Source organism: Schistocerca nitens, chromosome 10 (genome assembly GCF_023898315.1).
Source record: "Schistocerca nitens isolate TAMUIC-IGC-003100 chromosome 10, iqSchNite1.1, whole genome shotgun sequence".
NCBI classification, from domain to species: Eukaryota; Metazoa; Arthropoda; class Insecta; order Orthoptera; family Acrididae; genus Schistocerca; species Schistocerca nitens.
This window is the reverse complement of record NC_064623.1, coordinates 89030366-89056798: the sequence shown is the minus strand read 5'-3', so window position 1 is coordinate 89056798 and position 26433 is coordinate 89030366. Positions and strand designations below refer to the sequence as shown.

Here is a 26433-nt window from a genome sequence, read left to right as displayed (position 1 = left end):
CCTTACGTGGTGTCTCACTGGTCCTCAGTGCACTAAGAACTTGGCACTCAGCATTGTAACGGCGTTGTAACCACACCCACTATTCCTCAAATTGGGCCTAAATGCCTGATGGGTTGCACAAGTTACGCCCATAGTGCGTCCCCATCTGCACCTACGATCATGATGGACTTTCCATGGCACCCGAAATCCAGCACGGTAGCCAGCCCATTGTGGTGGGGTCGTCATGTACCCTCTAGGTTGTAGCCCCCTGACAACACAGGGATCGTACTGCCGATACCTGAGCTGCACCCTCCCCACGTCGGCCAAGGAGTAGATGCCCGTCTCCTTGGGGCATCAGGACTCCCGGCAACGGTTATCCTGCCAGGTGGCCCTTGCTGAGGCTGGGTGGCGCCCGTGGGGAGAGCCCCTGGTCGGAGTGGGTGGTATGGGGGCGGACGTTTCGCAGATGAAACTTCGACATGTATCGGGTTGCTCTGCGGCCGAGTCTTTTAAAAAGAAAGGTACTGTCTCTGGTTCTGGTTCTCCTGCACTTTCCCCTTGGCCACTCCCTGGGAGGAAGGACAGGCCCGCCGGCTTGGGGCGAAGTACTTCCCCCGCTATTTAGTCTGTTCTTGGACCGATGGGGGGACGTTCGCCACCTCCAAGCCCATGTTCTTTGTCCAGCACATCGAGGACATCTTCGGGGAAATCGAGGCTCTCAGTAAAATGTGCTCGGGGTCCGTTCTTATAAAGACCGCCTCCGCCACACAGTCGGCGGCGCTTCAGGCGTGCGACCGACTAGGGGACATCCCAGTGTCTATTGTCCCGCATCTGGCACTGAATAGGACGCAGGGGGTTATTTTTCATCGGGACCTCCTGCTGCAATCTGATGAGGAGCTCAGGGCCAACCTGGAGCGCCGAGGCGTGCATTTCGTCCGGCGAGTTCAGCGCGGCCCCAAAGACCGTCGCATCGGCACCGGAGCCTTTATCCTCACCTTCGAGGGGGACATTCTCCCGGAGAAGGTAAAGGTGATGTGCTACCGGTGCGACGTGCGACCTTACATCCCGCCTCCTATGCGCTGCTTTCGGTGTTTGCGCTTTGGGCACATGTCGTCACGGTGTGAGGCTGAGCCCCTTTGTGGCAATTGCGGATGTCCCCTCCGTGAGGAACATACATGCACCCCACCACCTCGGTGCGTCAATTGTCCTGGCATCCACTCGCCTAGATCTTTAGACTGCCCCGCGTATCAGAAGGAGAAGATCCAAGAATTACAAACTTAGGATCGCCTCTCTTATTCTGAGGCCAGGAAGAAGTATGACCGCTTCCATCCCGTGACATTGACAACTTCGTTTGCCTCAGTCGTGTCCACTCCTTCCACAGTATCCTCACCCCTCTCCTGTCCCCCCTCCCCCTCCTCACCCCATCTGAGGTCTATGCCTCCGCCTCCCAAATCCCTCCCTTCCAAATCCTCCTCCCTCGCGGCCCCTGCCCCTTCTGCCCCGGGGGCCACCCTTCCTCCTCCGCCCCCTCTGCCCCGGGGGCCACCCTTCCTCCTCCGCCCCCTCTGCCCCGGGGGCCACCCTTCCTCCTCCCCCCCCTCCGCCGCCTGAGAAGCGATCCTCTTCTCAGGCGTCCATCGGGGAAACGTTCTGGACCCCGGCTTCCGAGGTCCGGCGTTTCAACACGGACCCCGCGCATGAGGACCTTCTTCAGGTCCAGCCCACCATCCCTGTGCCTCATCGGACTTCCAAGAAGAAATCTTTATCCCCCTCTCCACCCCGGCGCGTTTCGTCTGATGCTCCATCCGTGAGTCGCTGCTCCCGGCCATCCTCAATTTCGCCGGGACGCTCTGCTGCCAGGCGCTCAGCTGGCCTCTCATCGGCGAATGATGCTGCCCCTCCTACGCAACCTGGGAAAGCGGCCGCTGCTGGCGATGACTCGATGGAACAGGATCCGCCTCCTGCCAGTTGTAGCGTTGTTCCCTCGACACCTGGCCCTCCGCGGCCGTCGAGGTGACCAGCTCTTCACCCGTTTCGTTCCCCCTCTTTTCTGACTAGCGATGGCTTTGTTACATTGGAACATGTATTCGATCTAATCGGAAGGAATTACAACTGCTCCTCCGCCTGCACTGTCCGCTCGTCCTTGGTCTCCAGGAAACCAAGTTGCACCCAACTGACCGTATTGCTTTTACCCACTATACCTCGGAGCGGTCTGACCTCCCCCCTGTGGGCGGTATTCCAGCTCATGGTGGGGTCATGTTGCTCGTTCGGGACGATGTCTATTACCATCCCCTCCCATTGACCACCCCACTCCAAGCAATAGCTGTCCGTATTACTCTTTCTGCCTTTATTGTTTCTGTTTGTACTGTCTACACTCCATCGTCACCCGCAGTTAGTCGGGCTGACATGATGCACCTGATTGTTCAGGTTCCCCCGCTGTTTTTATTGTTTGGCGACTTCAATGCCCATCATCCCCTTTGGGGGGCTCTTGCATCCTGTCAGAGAGGCTCCCTCTTGGCAGATGTCTTCAACCATCTCAATCTTGTCTGCCTCAATACTGGCACCCAGACTTTCCTCTCGGACTCTACTCATACCTACTCCCACTTGAACCTCTCGATCTGTTCTACCACTCTTGCCTGTCGGTTCGAGTGGTATGTCCTTTCTGACACCTATTCGAGCGACCACTTCCCCTGTGTCGTTCGTCTCCTGCACCACACCCCATCCCCACGTCCTTCGAGCTGGTACATACCGAAAGCTGACTGGGGACTTTACTCCTCCCTGGCGACCTTTCCGGACCACGATTTTCTCAGTTGTGACAGTCAGGTCGAATACCTCACGGCTGTTATCATCAACGCTGCCGAACGTTCCATTCCTCGTACTGCCTCTTCTTCACATTGCGTTTCCGCCCCCTGGTGGAATGAGGCTTGTCGAGACGCTATCAGTGCTCAAAGACATGTTTTACGCACCTTTTGCCGCCATCCTACGTTGGCAAATTGTATTGGATACAAACAACTCCGAGCGCAATGCCGTAGAGTCATCAAAGACAGCAAAAAAGCTTGTTGGGCCTCTTTCACCAGCTCCTTTAACAGTTTTACTCCCTCTTCTGTCGTCTGGGGTGGCCTGTGCCGGCTGTCGGGCATTAAGGCCCACTCCTCGGTACCTGGCCTGACTTCAGGTGATGAGGTCCTTGTTGATCCTGTGGATATCTCCAACGCCTTCGGCCGCTTTTTCGCGGAGGTTTCAAGCTCCGCCCATTACCACCCTGCCTTCCTTCCCAGGAAAGAGGCAGAAGAGGCTCGGTGACCTTCCTTCCACTCGCTGAATCTTGAAAATTATAATGCCCCCTTTACTATGCGGGAACTCGAACGTGCACTTGCACTGTCCCAGTCCTCTGCTCCGGGGTCAGATGCCATTCACGTTCAGATGCTGGCACACCTTTCTGCGGCAGGCAAAAGCTTCCTTTTTCCCCCCAGGGGGTCCACAACTCTTTTGTGGATACGTGCGTAGCGAGCACGGGACCCCGAGCTAATGTGGCCCTCCTTCCTTTCCGGGCTGCATACCTTCCCTTTCCGCATCCTTCCCCGTCCCCCATCTTGGCCCCCCCTCCTCCTCACCTCTGGCTCTTTCCTTCCCTTTCTCCCCCTCTGGGAGTATGGTTTGTGCCTACGTCCTGAGACGGACGCTCGAAACTGTTACAAATTCCTTGCTTTCTACACTTGCAAGTCTTCGTCCTTCCTCTGTCCTTCTCTTTTCCTTCCCTCTTCTCTTTGCCCTTTTCTCCGCAGCGGCGTTTGAGACCCCTCTTCTTTCCTTTCCCTTTCTCCTTTTTCCTCCCTGTGCGTGTCTGAAGGCCGACCCACGCACTTCCATGCGTAGCCGGTGACGGGGTAACGCGTAATTCCCCGCCCCGGGTAGACAGGTAGGACACGTACGTACCCCCTGGTAACGGCCAGGCCCAGGGAGGGGTGATTACCCGAGCTGCTACCTTCCGAAAGTGCCGATTGGTCCCTCTGTCCGTTTGTCGGGAGGTGTGACCTGAGGTGTGAACAATAACCTAAGGCGGGAGTGCCCTCAGAGAGGGCCCCCACAAGGGAGGAGCGCGCCATCGGAGACACCGGTAATAATGGGGGATTCTTCCGCAATGGTTTCCTCACCTTCCACTATGTCTGCTCACAAACATAAGTTCACTGAGTCTCAGCCACAGACAGTTCTTCCATCGTTGCCACAGTTCCTTGTTGTTTCTCGGTCTGATGAAGGTCACGACTTCTCCACGGTCAACCCTTTCATTATTCAGAAAGGTGTAGATGCAATTGCAGGTCCTGTAAAGTCTTGTTCCAGATTACGGAATGGCACCCTGTTGTTAGAAACAGTCAGTGCCCTCCAGGCACAAAAATTGCTGCGTACCTCACTACTACACACCTTCCCTTCCGGGTGGAACCGCACCGTACTTTAAATTCCTCGTGTGGAGTCGTTTATACACGCTCCCTCGATGGATTGTCTGACGAAGAAATTCAGCACTACCTGTCTGACCAGGGCGTAACAGCTGTTCGTAGAGTTATGAAAAGGGTTGACACGAACATCATTCCAACCCGCACTGTCTTCTTGACATTTGACAAAGTTCAACTCCCATCGAAAATCAAAGCAGGCTATGAGATAATTTCCGTTCGCCCTTACGTCCCAAACCCTACGCGTTGCTATCGGTGTCAGCGGTTCAATCACACCAGCCAGTCCTGTTCCAATCCGGCCAAATGTGTTAAGTGTGGCAAGGATGCCCATGCGGGTGCTTGTCCACCTCCATTCCCTCACTGCATCAATTGTATGGGTGACCACGCTGCTTCCTCTCGAGATTGCCCCGTTTTTAAGGACGAAAAGCTCATCCAGGAAATTAGAGTGAAGGAAAAGGTGTCGACCTTTGCTGCTCGAAAATTATTCGGCAGTCGACAGCCCACCGTGCCTCAGACAGGAAAATACAGCACTGTCCTTGCTTCTCCTCGGCCAGCAAAGGAGGCGGCCACGCAGACTTGCGACCTCACCTTTAGTGCCACGGTCGTCAGATCGGCCAGCGCAAAGATCGCCCGTTCAACCTCACCACTTTCGCCTGCTCAATCTATAGCTCACCCTTCATCGGGTTCTGCTAAATCTCGAGCCCAAAAGTCAGACACCAAGACTTCGAAAAAAGAGCATACTCGTAAAGAGTTTTTACGTACCGCAACTTCCCAACCATCAGTTCCTCTCCTTCTCCGCCAAGGCGTGTCCCATCTACAGCACCACCTGGTGGAAATCGCCCTCGGCCGTCTTCTGTGTCGCCAAGGCGCACTGCTGGCGGCCGATCAACCGGCTGATCGCTGGTGGCAGGAGCTGCTCCTGAACAACCTATGGATCAGGATCTTCTGCCTTCGGCTGAATGCCATTCCATGTTGTCAGTCGCAAGCTCTGAGCAGTCGTTGACAGCAACCTTGGTCACATTCCTCCATTTTCTGTTCACCGTATGTCCATTATCCACTGGAATACCCGCGGTATTCGAGCCAATCGGGATGAATTGTCGATCCTCTTACGATCCTACTCGCCGGTCATCTTCTGTCTTCAGGAAACAAAGCTGCGTCCCCATGACCGCTTTGTTCTCCCTCCTTTTCAGTCTGTCCGATATGATCTCCCCTCTGTTGCAGGCACTCCAGCACATGGAGGACTCGTGCTTCTTCTCCATGAAACTCTCCATTATCACCCAATCCACTTAAACACTTCCTTCCAAGCTGTCCCCATCCGTCTTTCCCTTTCTGGATACACGTTCTCTCTTTGTACTGTATACATTCCATCGTCCACACCAATGGCACGAGCTGATCTCCTTCATCTTCTTGGTCAGCTTCCATCCCCCTATTTGCTGGTTGGGGACTTCAATGCCCAACACCCGCTTTGGGGATCTCCACATCCTTGTCCTCGTGGCTCACTATTGCTAGACGTTTTCCACCAAGCGGATCTAGTTTGCCTCAACACTGGGGTCTCTACATTTTTGTCTACCTCTACGACAAATTTATCTCATTTGGACCTTGCGGTCGGTACTGTTCCGCTAGCTCGGCGCTTCGAATGGTTCACCCTTGAAGATACACACTCGAGTGACCACTTTCCATTTGTCCTTAGACTGCAGCCTCAACTGCCATATATGCGCCCGCGACGCTGGAAGTTTGCCCAAGCTGATTGGACACTTTTTTCGTCTCTAGCGACATTCGATGACCGTCCCTTTCCCAGCGTCGACAATGAGGTCACACATATTACCGAAGTTATTCTTGCAGCTGCGGAACATTCAATACGACGCACCTCAGAATTGCCCTGGCGCCCCCCCAGTTCCTTGGTGGAACGAGGCATGCCGTGATGCAATACGTGAGCGGCGACGTGCTCTCCGCGTTTTCCACCACCATCTTACTTTGGCCAACTGTATCTGCTATAAGCAGTTCCATGCGCGATGCCGTCGTGTCATCCGCGATAGCAAGAAGGCAAGCTGGAAATTCTTTATTAGCTCATTTAACACCTCCACTCCCTCCTCGGAAGTTTGGAGTCGGCTTTGACGGTTCTCAGGCGCGCCTAGTTTCTCCCCGGTCTCTGGGCTCACTGTCGCGCATGATACATTAGTGGACCCCGTTGCAATTTCTAACTCGTTGGGTCAGCACTTTGCTGACATTTCGAGCTCTTCAAATTACCCACCAGTGTTTCTCCCGAAGAAACGTGCAGCGGAATTGCGACCTCTTGCTTTCTCCTCTCAAAATCGCGAAAGCTACAATACTGTTTTCTCCATGCGGGAACTCCAACATGCACTCTCTTCTTCTCACTCCTCCGCCCCAGGACCGGATGGTATCCACGTCCAAATGTTGCTGCATTTATCAACCCATAGTCTGCGTTACCTCCTTCGCCTTTATAATCGAATTTGGACCGACAGTACTTTTCCCAGACGATGGCGGGAAGCTATCGTCGTTCCTGTTCTGAAACCTGGAAAGGACAAACATCTCCCCTCTAGCTATCGCCCCATTTCTCTCACGAGTAGTGTCTGTAAGGTTTTGGAGCGTATGGTGAATTACCGTTTAGCGTGGTGGCTGGAATCCCGCAGTCTTTTAACATCTGCCCAATGCGGATTCCGAAAGCATCGTTCTGCAGTTGACCATCTTGTTGCTCTCTCCACTTGCATCATGAACAATTTTCTCCGGAAACGCCAAACAGTAACAATATTTTTTGATCTGGAGAGAGCATACGATACCTGTTGGAGGACAGGCATCCTCCGCACACTGTTCTCTTGGGGCTTTCGAAGTCGGCTGCCCCTTTTTCTTCGCGAATTTATGGCAGAGCGCACATTTAGGGTGCGGGTGAACACCACTCTCTCCCGTACCTTCTCCCAAGAAAACGGGGTACCCCAGGGCTCCGTGCTGAGTGTTGTACTGTTTGCCATTGCCATAAATCCAATTATGGATTGTCTCCTTCCTGATGTCTCGGGCTCCCTCTTTGTGGACGATTTTGCGATCTACTACAGCTCTCAACGGACCAGCCTTCTTGAACGACATCTTCAAGGATGTCTCGATCGCCGCCACTCTTGGAGCATCGAAACTGGCTTCCGTTTTTCTCCCAGTAAGACCGTTTGTGTTAATTTTTGGCGATGTAAGGAGTTTCTTCCGCCCTCCTTACATCTAGGTCCTGTCAACCTTCCGTTTTCAGACGTCGCTAAATTCTTGGGCCTTATGTTTGACAGAAAACTGTGCTGGTCCTCCCACGTTTCCTATCTTTCGGCTCGCTGTCTGCGATCCCTCAACACCCTCCGTGTCCTGAATGGTACCTCCTGGGGAGCGGACCGAGTGGTCCTTCTCCGCCTCTATAGCGCCTTAGTGCGCTCGAAATTGGACTATGGAAGCATAGTCTACTCCTCTGCTTGGCCGTCTATTCTTCAGCGTCTCGACTCTATCCACCACCGTGGATTACGTTTAGTGTCTGTAGCTTTTTACACCAGCTCTGTGGAAAGCCTTTACACTGAGACTGCTGAACCTCCGCTGTCCAATCGGCGAGCAGTCCTTCTGAGCCGTTATGCTAGCCATCTGTCTTCCATGCCTGCTAATCCAGCCCATGACATTTTTTTCGACGCCTCCTTTGATGTAGGGTATGCAGGCCGCCCCTCCTCCCTACTACCACTGGGAGTCCGCTTCCGTCAACTGCTCCATTCTCTTTCCTTCCGCTTTCTTAAAACCTTCTTGACAACTTGGGGTACAGCACCGCCTTGGCTCCGTCCCCGGATCTGCCTGCTCCGTGACCTTTGTCGATTTCCCAAGGATGGTACCCCTTCACTTGTTTATTGTCGGGCATTTGCTGCTCTCTGTGCACAAATGACGAACGCCACATTTATTTACACCAACGGCTCGAAAACATCGTTAGGTGTAGGGAGTGCCTATATCGTTGGCGACACCCCAAATCACTTTCGGCTTCCCGACCAGTGTTCGGTTTATACTGCGGAACTTTACGCTGTTCTCCAGGCTGTCCACTACATCCGCCGCCATCAGCTGATACAGTACGTTATCTGCTCAGATTCTCTCAGCTCTCTCCTCAGTCTCCAAGCTCTTTATCCTGTGCACCCTCTGGTCCACCGGATTCAGGACTGTCTGCGCTTGCTCCACCTGGGGGGCGTCTCGGTGGCGTTCCTCTGGCTCCTGGGACACGTTGGTATCTGTGGAAATGAGGCGACAGATATTGCAGCCAAGGCTGCAGTCTCTCTTCTTCGGCCAGCTATTCAATCGATTCCCTTTGCCAATCTACGGAGCGTTTTATGTTGTCGTGTTGTTTATTTATGGCACGCGCATTGGTCGACGCTTCCCCATAATAAATTGCGGGACGTGAAAGCTCTTCCTTGTGCTTGGACCTCTTCCTCCTGAACGCGTTGTTGGAGGAGGTAATTTTAACTAGACTCCGGATAGGGCACTGTCTTTTTAGCCATCAACATCTTTTAAGCGGCGATCCTCCCCCACTCTGTCCCCACTGATCTCAGCTGTGGACGGTAAGACACCTTTTAATTGAGTGCCCCTATTTTAACCCGTTATGCTCCCGTCTACAGCTATCGCCTGATATATCGTCGATTTTAGCAGATGACATGCGCTCAGCCGACCGCGTTCTCAAGTTTATTAGTGCCAGTGAAATGACGTCAGTCATTTGAAGCTTTTGTTGGGGACAACCACCCCCTTTCTCTAGTGGATTTTTAAGCCTTCCTTCTGCTTTTAGTTTCTCCAATTTTATGACTTTCGTTCCCATTGCTGCTGGTTTTCAATTTCGGTTTTTACTGTTTCCTAAGCCACGGACCGGGCGCTAATGACCATAGAAGTTTTGCGCCCTAAAACCAAAACAAAAAAAGCTTCCTTTTTCGTACCTACAATCCCGTCTGGACCGAAGGTAAAGTCCCCATGCGTTGGCGTGACACCGTCGTTGTTCCTATACCCAAACCCGGCAAGGATAGACACCTTCCTTCTAGTTACCACCCCATTTCTCTTACAAGCTGTGTCTGTAAGGTGATGGAGCACATGGTTAACACTCGGTTAGTTTGGATTCTTGAATCTCGACGGCTACTTACCAATGTTCAATGCGGCTTTCGTCGCAGCCGCTCCGCTGTTGACCACCTTGTGACCTTGTCGACATTCATCATGAACAACTTTTTGCGAAAGCGCCAAACTGTCGCCGTGTTCTTCGATTTGGAGAGGCTTATGATACCTGTCGGAGAGGAGGTAACCTCCGCACTATGCACAGGTGGGGTCTACGCGGTCGCCTGCCCCTTTTTAACAGATCGACAGTTTAGGGTACGTGTGGGTTCCGTATTGTCAGACGTCTTCCTCCAGGAGAACGGAGTGCCTCAGGGCTCCGTCTTGAGCGTAGCCCTTTTTGCCATAGCGATCAATCCAATTATGGATTGCATTTCACCTAATGTCTCAGGCTCTCTTTTTGTCGATGACTTCGCAATCTACTGCAGTGCCCAGAGAACATGCCTCCTGGAGCGCTGCCTTCAGTGTTGTCTAGACAGCCTATACTCATGGAGCGTGGCAAATGGCTTCCGGTTCTCTGAAGAGAAGACGGTTTGCATCAACTTTTGGTGATATAAAGCGTTCCTTCCGCCATCCTTACATCTCAGTCCCGTTGTTCTCCCATTCGTGGAAACAACTAAGTTTCTAGGGCTCACATTGGACAGGAAACTTTGTTGGTCTCCGCACGTCTCTTATTTGGCGGCCCGTTGTACACGTTCCCTTAATGTCCTCAGAGTTCTTAGTGGTTCATCTTGGGGAGCGGATCGCACTGTCCTGCTTCGCTTGTATCGGTCCATAGTCCGATCAAAGCTGGATTATGGGAGCCTCTTCTGCTCGGCCATCCCTCTTACGCCGTCTCAACTCCATCCACCATAGGGGGTTAAGTCTTGCGACCGTAGCTTTCTACACTAGTCCCGTCGAGAGTCTTTATGCTGAAGCTGCCGAATTACCATTGACCTACTGGCGCGACATACTGCTTTGTCGGTATGCCTGCCGGCTGTTGTTAATGCCCGACCACCCCTCTTATCAGTCCTTCTTCGCCGATTCTCTCGACCGTCAGTATGGGTTGTATGTGTCTGCCCTGCTGCCCCCTGGAGTCCGCTTTCATCGCCTGCTTCGACAATTGGATTTTGCCCTCCCTACCACCTTCAGAGAGGGTGAGAGCCCGACACCACCTTGGCTCCAGGCTCCGGTTCATGTTTATCTCGACCTCAGCTCGCTCCCGAAGGAGGGTACTCCAGCTGCAGTGTATTGCTCACGGTTTGTCGAACTTCGTGCGCGACTTGCCAGTCACACCTTTATTTACACCGATGGCTCCAAAACTGACGATGGTGTCGGCTGTGCCTTTGTCGTCGGGGCCGTCATCTTTAAATACCGGCTCCTCGACCAGTGTTCCAGCTTTACGGCAGACCTTTTTGCTCTCCATCAGGCCGTTCAGTATGCCCGCCGCCACCGCCATTCATCGTATGTACTCTGCTCTGATTCACTCAGTGCTCTTCAGAGCCTTGGAGCTCCATATCCGGTCCATCCCTTGGTGCAACGGATCCAGCAGTCCCTCCATTCTTTCGCTGAGGGTGGCTCTCCAGTCAGCTTTCTGTGGGTTCCCGGCCATGTAGGAGTGCCTGGGAATGAGGCTGCTGATGCTGCAGCCAAGGGTGCAGTCCTCCTGCCTCGGCCAGCCTCCCATTGTGTCCCGTCATCTGACGTTAGTGGGTTTGTTTGTAAGAGGCTTGTGTCCTTGTGGTGGGATACTTGGTCCTCACTTCAAGGAAACCAGCTCCGGGCAGTAAAACTGTTCCCAACTGCTTGGACAACCTCCTCCCTACCATCTCGGCGAGAAGAGGTCCTTCTGACCACGTTGTGGATTGGGCATTGCCGCTTTAGCCACTGCTACCTGCTCTCCGGTGACCCAGCCCCGCAGTGCCCTTGTGGTCATGCATTAACAGTGCGCCATGTTTTATTGTCGTGTCCCCGTTTTAGTCAATCTCGTGTTGTCCTGTCTCTGCCATCTACTTTACAGGATATTTTAGCGGATGACTCTCGAGCAGCTGCTCGTGTTCTTCGTTTCATTACTTTGACTGGATTGTCCGAAGACATCTAACTCTTTCACTTATTTTATCTGCATCTTTGGTGTCGTCGTCCCCCCCCCCCCCCCCCACCCCTTGAGTTTTACTAGATTCTATGTGCTCTAACAGTTGTGACTGGGCGCTAATGACCTCAGTAGTTGAGTGCCCTTAAACCCCCCCCCCCCCCCCAAAAAAAAAGACCCAATACTCCATGTGCCCCACCTCCCATCTGTGTCAATTGCAGAGGGCACCATTCGCCTTGCTGCAGGATTCTCCAGAAAGAAAGGAAAATCATGGAGTACAAGACCCTGGACCGACTGTCCTACACTGAGGCTAAGAGAAAATTTGAACGCCTGTATCCTGTGCGTATGACATCATCTTACACAGCCGCTACAACAGTTTTGGCACCATCAGCTCCGCCAAACCAGGTCACCTCCCAGAGCTGGAAGACTACACCTGCCCCCTTGATGATGGGGGGCATTTCACCCCCCCCCCCCCCACCCCCACCCCCCCAACCATCGGGGATGTCTGTCGCCACTTCTAAGCTGGAGAAGTGTAAGTCTTCTTCAGCTTCTCTCGTTAGGAAGGGGATCCCTTGGGTCACTCCCTTCCCAGGTTTCTTCTAGTGGGAAAGATGACACCTGCCAGTCACTGAAGGGCCCAAAAGCAGCTGGTCGTAAGGCTTCATGGTCATCCTCAGTCCCAGAGACTGAGCCAGTGAAGAAGTCCTCCTAGCCAGGGAAACCAGAGGAGCAGCGAGAGAAATCCAAAAAGAAAGCTCCTAAGACCAGGGAAATTGCGGTGGCACCCACACCACCGCTACCTACAAGCTCTGTGGCTGAAGATGGGGTGGAGATTTTGGTGGCCGCTGAGGACCTAGATCTCGCCGGACCCTCAGAGACAATGGACATAGACTGCTCAGGCAATAAATCAGTAGCAGCAGGTGACTCTGAGGCGTAAACTGCCTCATTGAATGTTCCATGCCTTCCCAGTCTCATGATGTCATCCTTCCGTGGAATTGCGGTGGTTTTTTCCACCACCTGGCTGAGCTACGGCAACTGTTAAGCTTTACACCTACTGTCTGCATTGCCCTCCAGGAGACCTGGTTCCCAGCAATGCGGACCCCTGCCCTCCGCGGCTATAAGGGATGTTACAGGAACCGTAGCGACTATAATTGAGTGTCAGATGGAGTTTGCATTTGTGTCCTAAACTTGGTCTGTAGTGAACATGTGCCTATTCAAACCCCTCTTGAATCTGTGGCTGGCAGAATAAGGGCGACGCAGGAAATAGCTGTCTGCAATGTACATCTTCCTCCAGATGGTGCAGTACCCCTGAATGTATTAGCTGCACTGATTGATCAACTCCCTAAACCTTTTGTACTTCTCGGACATTTTAATGCCCATAACCCCTTGTGGGGTGGTACCATGCTTACTGGCCGAGGCGGAGATGTCGAAACTTTACTGACGCAATTCGACCTCTGCCTCTTAAATACTGGAACCACCACACATTTCAGTGTGGCTCATGGTAGTTAATCAGCCATTGATTTATCAAATTGCAGCCCAGGACTTCTCCCATCTATTCACTGGAGAGAACATGATGACCTGTGTGGTAGTGACCACTTCCCCATCTTTCTGTCACTGCCACAGTGTCAAGCATGTGGATGCCTGCCCAGATGGGCTTTGAACAAGGCGAACTTTCACCTCTGCTTTCACCGCTGAATCTCCCCCCACATGGGAACATCGATGTGATGGTTGAGCAGGTGACTAGCACAATTGTTTCTGCAGCAGAAAATGCGATTCCTCGCTCTTTAGGCTGCCCAAGGTGTAAGGCAGTCCCTTGGTGGTCGCCAGAAGTCGCTGAAGCAATTAAGGAGCATCGGCAACCTCTACAGTGGCATAAGTGGCACCCTTCCCTGAAGCACCCCATAGCTTTTAAACGTCTCCGTGCTCGTTACCTTATCCAAACAATGGAAGGAGTGTTGGGAGAGATACGTCTCCACCATTGGGTGCCATGTCACCTTCCCAAGTCTGGACGTAGATCAGAAGTCTTTTTGGGTACCAGACCGCAACAGGTGTCCCCAGTGTTACCATAAATGGCGAGTTATGTACCGACGCAAATGCGATTGCCGAGCACTTTGCTCGAGCCTCTGCATCAAAGAATTACCCCCCAGCCTTTCGCACGCGGCGGCTGGAAGGGAATGTCCTCTCATTCACTATACGCTGCACTGAACCCTATAGTGCCCCATTTACAGAGTATGAGCTACTCAGTGACCTTGCACATTGCTGCGACACAGCTCCTGGTCCTGATTGCATCCACAGCCAGATGATTAAATATCTCTCATCTGACTACAAGCGACATCTTCAACTGGCTCTGGTGCTATGGCGTCTTTCCGTCACAATGTCGGGAGAGCAACATCATTCCGGTGCTCAAACCCGGTAAAAACCCACTTGATGTGGATAGCTATCGGCCTATCAGCCTCACCAAAGTTCTTTGTAAGCTGTTGGAATGTATGGTATGTAGGTGGTTGGGTTGGGTCCTGGAGTCACGTGACTTGCTTGCTCAATGTCAGGGTGGCTTTCACCAGGGTCACTCTACCACTGATAATCTTGTGTCCCTCGAGTCATCTGAACAGCCTTTCCCATATGGCAACGCCTGATTGCCGTCTTTTTGATTTACATAAAGCATACGACACGACTTGACGACATCATCTCCTTGCCACATTGTTTGAGTCGGGTCTCCGGGGACCACTCCCAATTTTTATCCAAAACTTCCTGTCTGTCCGTACTTTCCATGTCCATGTTGGTGACTCCCATAGTTCCATCCATATTCAGGAGAATGGAGTCCTGCAGGGCTCTGTATCGAGTGTCTCTCTATTTTTAGTGGCCATTAATGGTCTAGCACCAGCTGTCGGGCCATCCATCTCACCTTCTGTGTATGCAGATGACTTCTGAATTTCGTACTGCTGCTCCAGTACTGTTGTTGCCAAGCGGCGCCTCCAGGGAGCCATCCACAAGGTGCAGTCATAGGCTCTAGCTCACGGTTTCCAGTTTTCAGGCACAGTCGTGTGTCGTGCACTTCTGTCAGTGTCGTACCGTTCATCTGGAAACTGCACTTTACCTTAATGACGATCCATTCACTGTAGTGGAGACATATCAATTCCTAGCACTGGTTTTTGACGCTCGATTGACTTGGCTCCCTCATCTTCGTCAGCTTAAGCAGATATGCTGGCAGCACCTCAATGCCCTCTGTTGCCTGAGCAACACCAATTGGTGTGCAGATCGCTCTATGCTGCTGCAGCTCTACAGAGCCCTTGTCCAATCCCGAATTGACTATGGAAGTGTGGCTTATGGTTCGTCAGCACCTTCAGCATTTCATTTACTCGACCCTGTGCACCACTGTGGGGTTCGATTAGCGACAGGAGCTTTTAGGACGAGTCCGGTAACCAGCGTCCTGGTGGAGGCTGGTGCCCCTCCACTGCAGATCAGACGTGCCAACTGCTCACGAGTTACGCAGCATACATTCATAGTTCCCCTGAGCATCCGAATTACCGTCTCCTATTTCCGCCCTTGGCAGTCCATCTCCCGCATCGGCGGTCCAGATCGGGGCTAACAATTGCAGTTCCCGTGCGGTCTCTTCTCTCCGAACTGGAGTCCTTCCCTTTACCACCTCTACTTGCAGTCTGTTCACATATGCCTCCATGGTGTACACCTCGGCCGCAGCTTCGTCTGGACCTTTCGCATGGCCGCTGTCACTTCCTCTCGATTTTTGACGTGTTCCAGGGCTCTGAAGTGATTTATACTGATGGCTCAATGGCTGAGGGTCATGTAGGCTTCGCATATGTTCATGGAGGACATACTGAGCAGCACTCCTTGCCAGTTGGCTGCAGTGTTTTCACTGCAGAGTTGGCAGCCATATCTTGTACTCATGAGTACATCTGCTCATGCTCTGGCGAGTCATTTCTCCTGTGTACTGACTCATTGAGCAGCCTACAAGCTATCGACCAGTGCTACCCTCTCCACCTTCTGGTAGCGTCCATTCAGGAGTTCATCTATGCCCTGGAACAGTCCCGCCGTTCCATGTTGTTTGTGTGGACCCCAAGACTTGTCGGAATTCCTTGCAATGAATTTGCCGACAGACTGGCCAAACAGACGACGCGGAAACCGCTTCTGGAGATAGGCGTCTCAGTGTCGCTGTGGCTCCCAAATGACAGTCATCCACCTCTTGCTGGACTGCCCACTTTTAGCCACTCTGCAGCAGGCTTTTAGCTTTCCCAGCACCCTGCCTTCGGTGTTGGGTGACAATGCCTCCACAGCAGCTTTAGTTTTACATTTTATCTGTGAGAGTGGGTCTTATACTTCTATGTAGGTTTTAGTGCATGTCCTTTGTCCCTCAGCGTCCACCACCCTAGTGCTTTTAGGGTGGAGGTTTTAATGTGTTGCACAGTGGCTGGCTTTCCCTTTTTATTCTCGTGGTTGGCCAGCCACTGTAATCTATCATGTTTTACTCTCTTCTGTTTCTGTTTTCTCTGTTGTCTTCTTGTCCTCTTTTGTTCCTTTTAGTGTTCGTTGCCTTCCCTTCATTATTGTGGCTTTTCCTTTCTTTCCGTTTTGTGTTATATGTTTCGTCCGTTTTATTCTCACACTTGTGGCATTGTTTCATTGGGAACAAGGGTCCGATGACCTCGTAGTTTGATCCCTTCTCCCGCCTTTAAACCAACCAACTGACCAAGGTGAAACCACATCTGACAATCGTGGGGTTGGGGGCCACTACTCATTACAGCTTTAGCATATTGTAGTCTGGGCAGACTGGTAAAACAGGGCAGGTGCTGAACTTTAATGCTGTACAGAGTAGAAGTGTATCTGAACATACAGTGCACTGAACATTTCTAATGATGGGCCTCCACAGCCAACGACCAATACATATGCCAGTGTTAACAACACCACTATGATAACTAAGACTGAAATGGGCATGTGACCATTGAGATTGGACAGTAATGCAGTGGCAGTGCGTTGCATGCTCTGATGAATCCCGATATCTTCTTTGTTGTGCCGATGGCAGGGTGCAAATCTCTTGTCTTCCAGGAAAACAGCTCTTTGACACCTGTACTGCAGAATGGAGACAAGCTAGCAGCGGCTCCATTATGCTCTGGGGAACATTCACGTGGGCATCCAGGGGTCCAATAGAGAATGTGCAAGGCACCATGATGGCCAAGGAGTATCGTACACTGATTGCAGACCATGCACACACCTTCATGACAATCACGTTTCTTGATGGCACTGGTATTTTTCAGCAAGGTAACACACCATGTCACAAGGCTGGGAGTGTGATGGAATCATTCAAGGAACACATTGGTGAGTTCCAGTTGATGTGCTGCCCCCCCCCCCTCCCCCCTGTCCCCCCTCACTTGCCGGATCTGAACCCAGTCAAACACTTCTGGGATGTGATTGAAAGGGCAACAAAGCTCATCCCCCTCTCCTCTCCCCCCCCCTGGAATTTATGGGAATTAGGTGTGTGTGTGTGTGTGTGTGTGTGTGTGTGTGTGTGTGTGTGTGTGTGTGTGTGGGCGCGGGCGGGCGGGCGCGCACTGAAGTGATGCTAGTTCCCTACCAAGGCCTCATTGCTTCTGGATCACAATGGGTTGCTGCTGTTACCCATGCCAAAGGTGGACATACTGGCTATTAGAGAGGTGGTCGTAATGTTCTGACTGATTGGTGTATGTATTTGTATTACCTCTTTTTTTCTGTGATAAATTTATTTGCATATGAATAAGCCTTGTTCAACCCTTGTTGCCTTTAGATATCTCCTCTATATAGTGTATTTGGCTTAGGTATAGAGTTATCGGTTGAAACTGACATGTGGAATTGGATTCAAGAGTTTGTATACAGATTTTCAAAAAGGGAGCTGTGAATTGTCTCTACCCCCCACAATATATTTTAAAGAAAATATTTGGATAAAAATCCTTTTTGATGAACATTTGGCTTTGCACACAAGGGAATTTTGGAGAAGTTCAGGTTCATTGTTTAGATTATGTGTGTGTTTAAACTGAACAGAAGTATGTCTTGTATAATTATTTAATGAATTCACAGAAATAAACATCGACTGCCTAAAATAGAACTGTATATTTGAGGTTAATCACAGCAAATGCGCATGTTTTGTATCTGAAGCACTGTTAATTGATAGCCGCTGTTTAAAAACGGCATTACCTATCAGAAAGCTTTGACACTATCTCCTCTTTAAAGTTGTGCACTGTTCTGAAATGCTGAATATATCATCGACTGCTACTGTGAAATTAGAGGTAATATAACACTTAATGTTAGTGTTGGACCAGTTACATTAACAGTGTGTCAAGTGACAGTGCGCCCGGGCAGAAAGGAAGGCAAAACCTTTTTTCAGTGGATGACTACATTACATTACAAAATGTAGAAAAGACGAATTTTGTTGTGGTGTAACCGTAATGATCTGATTTCATTAATGTTAAAGACCTGAAAAAATCTTTCTGATGCATAATTAATGTAAATGTAATGAAAAGACACAGTAGCTCAAATTGAAATCCCATTCAGGGTTATTTTGCTATAACCAGAATGAAATAGAAAATACCAACTGTGTTCTCCGTTGTAGAAGGAGGCATCCAGTTAAGGTATCATTATTGGTGCCATTAACTTAAACCTTTAAGTAAGCATACAGTGACTATTTTGCTGAAATAAAATACTGAATACAGTGATTTAATGTCTATGCTTTATTTCATTCCTCCCATTCACCATAACTCTTACAGATGTTTGCTAAATAATGAGAGATGGATAGTGACTGTGATAGGGAGCTGCAACACAGATTTGTAATTTAGAATCAGAATGGACCAAATTCATCACCTTGGAAAATATTACAAATTATTGCTGTTTTATTTATTTGAAGATGGAGCAGAACCACGTGCTTTTTTGTTCTTAGAGTGAATAATGCATGTAATAAGTACACCATGTATGTGCTGTGGTACTTTATTTGTATCTAATTAATAAAGGTAATATGGTACTCATTGTACTTCACTCCTTGACTTCTGCATTTTTTTTTACTTATTTACTTTTTAATGGCAAATGACCCTATTTAGCTGTGAAGCCCTCAACAGCACTACAAAAATTTCTATTTCAAACTTAAGCACTCTGCATATAGTAATGAGAAATATTCATACAGCACTAGAAGAGGCCACGTTCAAAGATCACATTCAAACTCATCCAATGTTATATTTCTCTCTTTCACCAATCAATGCAGCTGTAATATAAAATGTTAATATTTTCAAATTTTCGTTGAACTACAACTAGTTAAGCCAGAACTCCCACTTGTTGACAATTTGTGATATTGCCGCTGTGTGAACATTTCACATACATACTGACATGCTCACTGAGCTCATAAGTCTGACTTTGTGTCACTCTGTAACATTGCTGTATGAGTTGACAGGAAGTATATCTGAAGGAAGATCCCATGTTTGTGGTATCTCCCCCCCCCCTCCCCACACACACATTTATCATCAAATTAACAAAATTTTATTGTTTATGCTGAAGACTAGCATAGCTGTTTGTAATCTTGCATTAAAAATTACTTTAAACAGAAGAGATGTGAGACATTGCTTTTCTGACATTTTATTTTAAACAAAAACTTTGAAATAACCAATTTTGAGAACATTAATTATCTACGTATTGTGTTGAGCAATGGCAAATATACAGAGCAATAACGCACTGTCATTTTTTGGTCAGGGTGGCATGGCAGCAAGTCCTGCCCTCTTGGCTCCAAAGCATAGTACAGTTTAGGTCCCTTGTACATCTCCCTTTATTCTTACCTCCATGGGTAGTGAACTCTAGTGTGGGATGTTTCTGTTCCTCAACTGTTTGTGAGAGATTTTAGTGGAGCATTGGACTTCATGTTTTGTATTACTCTGTGTTGTGGGAGCTTTTGTCCTCTTGTACTTCATTTACTCTATATGGGTCAAATGAAATTTCCAGTACCAGGTTTTCGATCTGTGTGTGTGTGTGTGGGGGGGGGGGGGGGGGGTTCCTGGTATTGCTTTGTTTCCTTGAGCTATATAGGGCAAGCTAAATGTGTGATACCAGTGGTGCATATTTTTGCATTTTTTGGTTGGGTTGATTGTTGACTATTTTGTGTACATCATTTTTGAGTGAACATTTGTTTGGAATGGTGTGATGATTCTCGTTACAGGTATTTAGTTTATTCCTGCGTAAAATCGCCTAATTTCTGCAGTTGCCCCATTAGTTTAATTTTATTGCTAGAGTCAAAGATTTCACATATTACTGATGTTTGTTCACGGGTATAATGAGTGAGGTTTGGTCACCATAATGCATATACTTGAATTAGGGATGTACACCATCTTGATTATGTGATGGGTCAAAGGCGATGGGTGGTATCCAAACTTTTAGTGATCTCTTTTGAAGTTATCATTTTCCGTTTGTGAATGTAATTTATTTGGAGGGGAAGTTCATTTACATTTATGTTACTCTATTTTTTAAGGTCCTCCTACACAGAAGTGTTATACAGTGTGTCGCAGAGGAATGGTCAGTATTCTGGGATATGACTGGACTGATCATTTGAAGCACAAAAAGTCCAGTAGACATAGGCTCTAGACGTTTTTGCTTTGAATGAGCATTTGTGTCATATACTTGAATACTGATGATTCCCCCTAGGACACCCTGTATTTATAGAAACAGTATGTGTGACTGACTTCTGAATTGTAATGTAGGAGTTTGTTTTAATGAAAAGTTTTCAGCAAATTGTAACTATCAAGTTTTGATGTTCTTCAATGTCTTATTTTATTCCTTGACTGCTTTCTGTCAGGGTAACAGACATTATTTTTGTTGCTGCATATGTTAATGCAGAATAGATATTTAACTATAAACCATTCATTTTTAAGATTTCATAAATTCCTAACAGTCTCTTACATGAAAGTTTCACACTTGCATGCATTTGTGGGAAGTACTGGCAGGTTAGATCATAGTGAAAAGGATGTCAAGATACACAAGTGACATTAAACAGTGCCAGCCTAGGACCTTAACAGTACAGTCACTTCCTTGACCTTTCCTCCACCTAGTTAAATGGAGCTTCTTCCATTAGCAGTTATTTCCTCCCCCATGTGTTAGTCACATGTAACATCCTATTGTAAAGGAATAGGATATAAATACATACAAACAAACCCAATTAAAGGTTTGTAAATATTGCAAATATTTGACTTCATCTGAAAGAATGAGAACAATTAAAAATAAGCAGTAGCTTCAGTAAAAGTGCACTGATGGTTAGCTGTATTTTATGTTGCTTGTTGCTGTTGATGAGGGGTCATAATTTCCTTCACTTCATAAGTTTGTTTCACTTGTAGCAATGTAATCTGTGCTGTTGGGTTCCAACCTAAGCGCAATGTCAGAAATCATGATCTACTTGGAAGAAAACAGCCAGATTTTTGCTATAACCATAATTATAAGATTGAGTGATTCTTGATGACTGCTGTGTACTATCACCTGATTGATTATGACCTATGATAACAGATTGCCAACAGCAAGAAGCAGTGAAAATGTTCTGGCACTGTAAGTGCATTGTAGCCGTAGCTTATAACACAGCACATTTCAGTTGCATCATTTTCAGTAATTGTTCGTTTTCATTTTCTTCAGAAAACGAGGAAGAGACTGCCGCCGCCACCACCACCACCACCACCACCACCACCACCACCACCACCAAGACAGGAGGCTACAAAGGTACTGTTGATCTACCTACTATCAATGGAACTCATTTTAAAGTATCTTCTCTTGTTACTGACAACCCGTCAGTTTTTGAGTGAAAAAATTGATGAAGTGTCAGTAGCGAAAATCCTCAAGTGGAATATGAATTTTCTGTTAAAAAATGAAGAATTAAAGGAAAAAAATAAGTTGTTTAACAGTCAGATGCCAAAGAAAGGATGTTACATCTCTGAGTACAATAGTTGATGAGCTTATTGCACAAGGCGTTGCTGCAGTGACAAACTAGGAAAGGTAATTCTCTGAATGTGTCTAGAACGTACAATCTAGAGCTACATTCATTTGCTCTCACTTTAGATTTTTGCTCACCAAGAGCGTACAGGTGTGTTGAACGCTACTTTAATGCGTGCCTGCCACATCCTAGAACATTAACAAAGTGGTACCAATGCGGCACATGGATTTACCTCCAAGGCTTTTAACGTAAAAAGAGCAAAAGCTTTCCATTAGCAATCAAGTAATGTCATTCTTTGCAGCCTATTGGTTAATGAGATTGCAATGAGGGAACACGTAGTGTCCGATGCTACTGAATATTTGGTTGGTGTTTATATGGGGGTTGCCTATTGCTGTGTATAATTTACCTGTAACAAGAGGCATTAGTAGTCATACTAATGCTAGTTGCTATTAATGGCTCTTGGCGACTTCCAGCAGGATGCTTTTTGATTTGTGAGACAACAGGGGAGCAGAAAGATAGCCTAGTTGGACAGTGCATCAGTCTTGCCAGTGCCAGTGGCATTCAGGTAGTTTTGCTATCTTGTGATGGTTGTCAAACACTTGCTAAGGACTGCACTTTTTGTTGAAGGTATTAGCTATGAAGTGACATTTCTGCTACAGTTCCCATTCGTGTTGAAGCTTGTTACACTGCTTAGGCATAAACAAACATTTCTTGGATGGGCAGGGTAATGTTATTTCATGGTATCTCTTTGAATTACTTCATAAGGTACAAGTGAATGAAAGTCTTCATATAAGCAACAGAACTATAAGCAGCCACATTAATTTTCTCAGTAATAAAATGAAAGTGAGGTTAGCAACCCACCTGCTCAGCACCCCCATAGCAGATGCCATGCAAGATTTCTCGGACATGAAAGTACATGGCTTTGACAATGCATCTGCAACAGTCAAATTTAGTTACATATTCAACCATCTTTTTGATTTGCGGAATTCCAGGTGCCTTATTCAGAATCAGTGGAAGCAGCTTTTGACAGTTCATAACTTTACAATTGTTGATGTGGTTTTCTTTGATGTGCAGAAGTGGACGTACAGGGTGAACATAACATTTAGTTCCAAAACACTAAAAAAATGAACCACTGCTCAGAATGACATCCAGTTTGAATGGAATATTTTTGAAGAATGAGGAAACATTATAGAAACAAAATTTAATGAAGAATTTGCTTCTAGACGGTGCTGTAAGGGACCGAATATGCAAAGTGAAAGATGCGAGTTATGCAGTTGTTCCTCACTGTGTGTCCAACATGAGCAGTATGACTGTCTCGATGAAGGATTGTGCACTGCTGGTAAAGCTTTTTTACAAGAATGATGACACTGTGCCAGCAGCTGTGCAGAAGTTCTGCACACATTGTTGTGGAGCATGCTGTTCTCGACTTCAACTTCGGGCAGACAATCAAGTACAGAATATTGAACATCTGTTGCGCTAGTCACATGAAATGCAAAACTGATTTCATTGCTGCTTTTTATGTGGAATTTGGCCTCAGGACACTTAAAGACAGATTTTTGCCATCTGATTTGTATGACCTTGCTGTGGTGGTTGGGCTTACCTAACTAACAGTGCCAAAAATGTTGAATGCCAAAACGTGTGCAGTGTGCAGTCATGCACGTTGCACAGTATGGGTGATTTAATCTGCAGCTCATACTGTAGATGTTGTATTGAGATTCATCTGTCATTTGTAGCTGAACCCATTTGCATTGACACAGTGCCATCAAGTGGGAAAAGATTTTTTGAAATTATCCACCCCCCCCCCTCCCCCCACAAGACAATATTCCATTCAAATTTGATGTCATTCTGAGCAGTGGTTCTTTTTTTACAGTGTTTGGAAACTGGAACTTTAATTATAACCACCTTGTCCATCAAAGTACTTAGGTCTCCAGTACCTCATGGCACAAGAGTTATGGACACGAAGACAGGATTTGTCAGTTTTCTTATGTTTGTTTCTAGTGTCTTGCATCTCTATGTAAGGCTGGTTGAGCCTCAGTCTTCCACACCCATAATAAAATTCCTTCCCACTTACAAGTGCTCCCAGAACCATTTAGAAATGTTTTTCAGTGCCATTCGTCTCATCAGTTTGTCTGCCTACAAGTGAGTATTAGTGCACGATGAAATTCGTTAGTATAAGAAAGGCAATTATGTAGCATTGGGAGTAATCCCTATTCTGACTTAAGATGGTCAGAGCATTGAAGAACACATCAGTCTCACCTCAGATCATTTAGTTAGTAGATGCCGAAAGCCATTTGGCGACTCACGATCATGACTTCATTGAAGGTGGTGTGCCTCTCTCTAAGTGGCAAGCCATATTGTTGTTTACATTGCACGATTTGTCATTTGCCAATTAGAAAGTACATAGCATTGTGAATCATGTTTTTTGTGGGGGGATGTCAATAATGCTGTTTATTTTCTCATACCCAGGAAGAGCAGAGGTGGTTTAGTTTCACCATCAAATAAACATAAACATTAGGCTATGCCACATGTCATTCTGTTACCACAACCTCTGTTTGACATAAACATTAACATTCATTAGTTTCACTAGCTTGAAGCCAAATTATCACCTTTCTGCCTAATCTAGAACTCGGACTGCACTACTGAACAGTCCTGTCAGCATGACCAAGATATCAGTCGAGTCAAGTACCATGCTCAAGCTGCAGCCTGCTTGTTTATTAATATTTCATCCAGGATTTTCCAGTTTTTATGTGTATGACTTTGCTGTGTACAGTACAGCTGTATGTTGAAATATAAATTGAGGCACTAGAGTTAATATTGAAAGTAATGATTGTAGAATGAAGGCTTTCACGACCGGGTGACATGGCTGTTGATATACTTTCCGGGATGTGAGGTCGTGGTCCAAGAACTTTTCTGCTCCTTACGTTTCTTCCAGAACTGCGCTGGACTTCCTTAGAGGCGCTGCTCCGCTGAGTCTAGCCGACTGACTGGTCGGGTGTCTGAGAGCGACTTATATATTGTGAGAAAGGGGCGTGATGAGCAGTGATAATCCATAGCAAAGATAAGGTTGACTATCGATTACCACCTTGCCCAAGATAAAAATTGTTAGCAATTTTGTAGAGCCACTGTCCATATATCGCTAAGTTTCATAGCCTCCTCTTTCCTATTAAAATTATCGTGATGTTTATAAATTTCGATAGCTTCTCTATATAGCCGTGGATAGTAATTTAACGTTGTAGATAAAACTTCAGTATCCGAAAACTTCACTTGGTGGTTGCCTGAAGTTTTATCTACAACGTTAAATTACTATCCACGGCTATATAGAGAAGCTATCAAAATTTACAAACATCACGATAATTTTAATAGGAAAGAGGAGGCTATGAAACTTAGCGATATATGGACAGTGGCTCTACAAAATTGCTAACAATTTTTATCTTTGACAAGGTGGTAATCGATAGTCAACCTTATCTTTGCTATGGATTATCACTGCTCATCACGCCCCCCTTTCTCACAATATACAAGTCGCTCTCAGACACCCAACCAGTCAGTCGACTAGACTCAGCGGAGCAGCGCCTCTGAGGAAGTCCAGCGCAGTTCTGGACGAAACGTAAGGAGCAGAAAAGTTCTTGGACCACGACCTTACATCCCGGAAAGTATATCAAAAGTAATGATTGTCAGCCACAAATAGCATGAGGGAGACCATTGTATTATGATTTGTGCTGCTTCTAACTGCTGGTAATACTAGTTTCTCCTTTTAGAGTATCCAGTATTTTATCCATTGTAACAAATGAATGTTGAGAAACATTTACCACAGAGATTTATTTGCTTGTAACTGCAGGTAGAAGAACCTGAGGTGCCTGCAGCTGTCATTGCGCCTGGGGGGAAATGCTTTGTGTGTGGCAAAGCAGCTGGGTCAACAGGATCACTTATGACAGCTCTTACAACCACCACAAAAATCCAGCTTCATCAAAAGCTGGGTAGAGTTATAGGAGCAGAATTGGATCTTGTTGTTGATGAAGATGGAGTACTTTGCCATGGCTGTTGTCGTCTGCTGAACTACATGGACCGAATTGAAGTGGAGCATAGATTGCTCACAAAATCAGTTCTGGACTGTATGCGAAGGACACTTGGTCTTGGTTACATCCAAGGTGATAATCATATGCCTGAAGCTGTTCTCGCCAGCATAGAAAATTGCAGCAAAAACTCCAGAAGTGAGTCATGTTATTTGATTTTTAGTGTATATGAACATTTTGTTTGATATTTCTTGAGGACAAGAACTCCTGAGACTAATTTTGTGAGATTTTAAGTGTAACTGAAAAGGGGAGGAGGTGAGAGAATTGTGTTATCATTCTAGTAGGTTGAATAGTAATTTATGGCACCTGTGCTGGGGATCATGTTGGTTGTAATGAAATGAAGCTTCATTTTATGGTGGTAGAGGGAAACTGCTAATGCTTCATGTTTTATATTTTATTCGTCTATGGTAATATTTTTGATAGTTGACAGACTGGCTCTTCTAGTTTCCCATTTTCCACATATTTTTTATTGTTGAGTTATTATGGTAGAAAGCTCTGAAGCATATTACTGATTACAGTGAATATTTAATATAGGCATTTATTTCTTCATCTCTGAATTAGCTGACAAATTAAGTTATACGAAAAATTTTGTTCAAGGCATTATTCTCATCTGTATTTCACAGAATTAGGCTTACATGGCAGTTCTTTCTGTCTGTACACTGAGGTGACAAAAGTCATGGGATTCCTCCTAATATAGTATCGGACCTTCTTTTGCCTGGAATAGTGCAGCAACTCAATGTGGCTTGGACTCAACAGGTCCTAGTCACCTACAGAAATACTGAGCTATGCTGCCACTGTAGCCATCCATAATTGCAAAAGTGTTGCCAGCACAGG

The 26433-nt window shown here is 47.4% G+C and overlaps 1 protein-coding gene across 1 annotated transcript in view; it reads left to right on the top strand.

Moving 5' to 3' along the window:
• LOC126210585 (uncharacterized) overlaps nt 1-26433 on the top strand; it is a 57398-nt gene that overhangs the window by 13075 nt on the left and 17890 nt on the right. Inside the window, exons 3-4 of the mRNA XM_049939854.1 lie at nt 21235-21318; nt 25365-25737. Coding sequence (XP_049795811.1) covers nt 21235-21318; nt 25365-25737 — 457 coding nt within the window. The remainder of the gene's footprint in view (nt 1-21234; nt 21319-25364; nt 25738-26433) is intronic.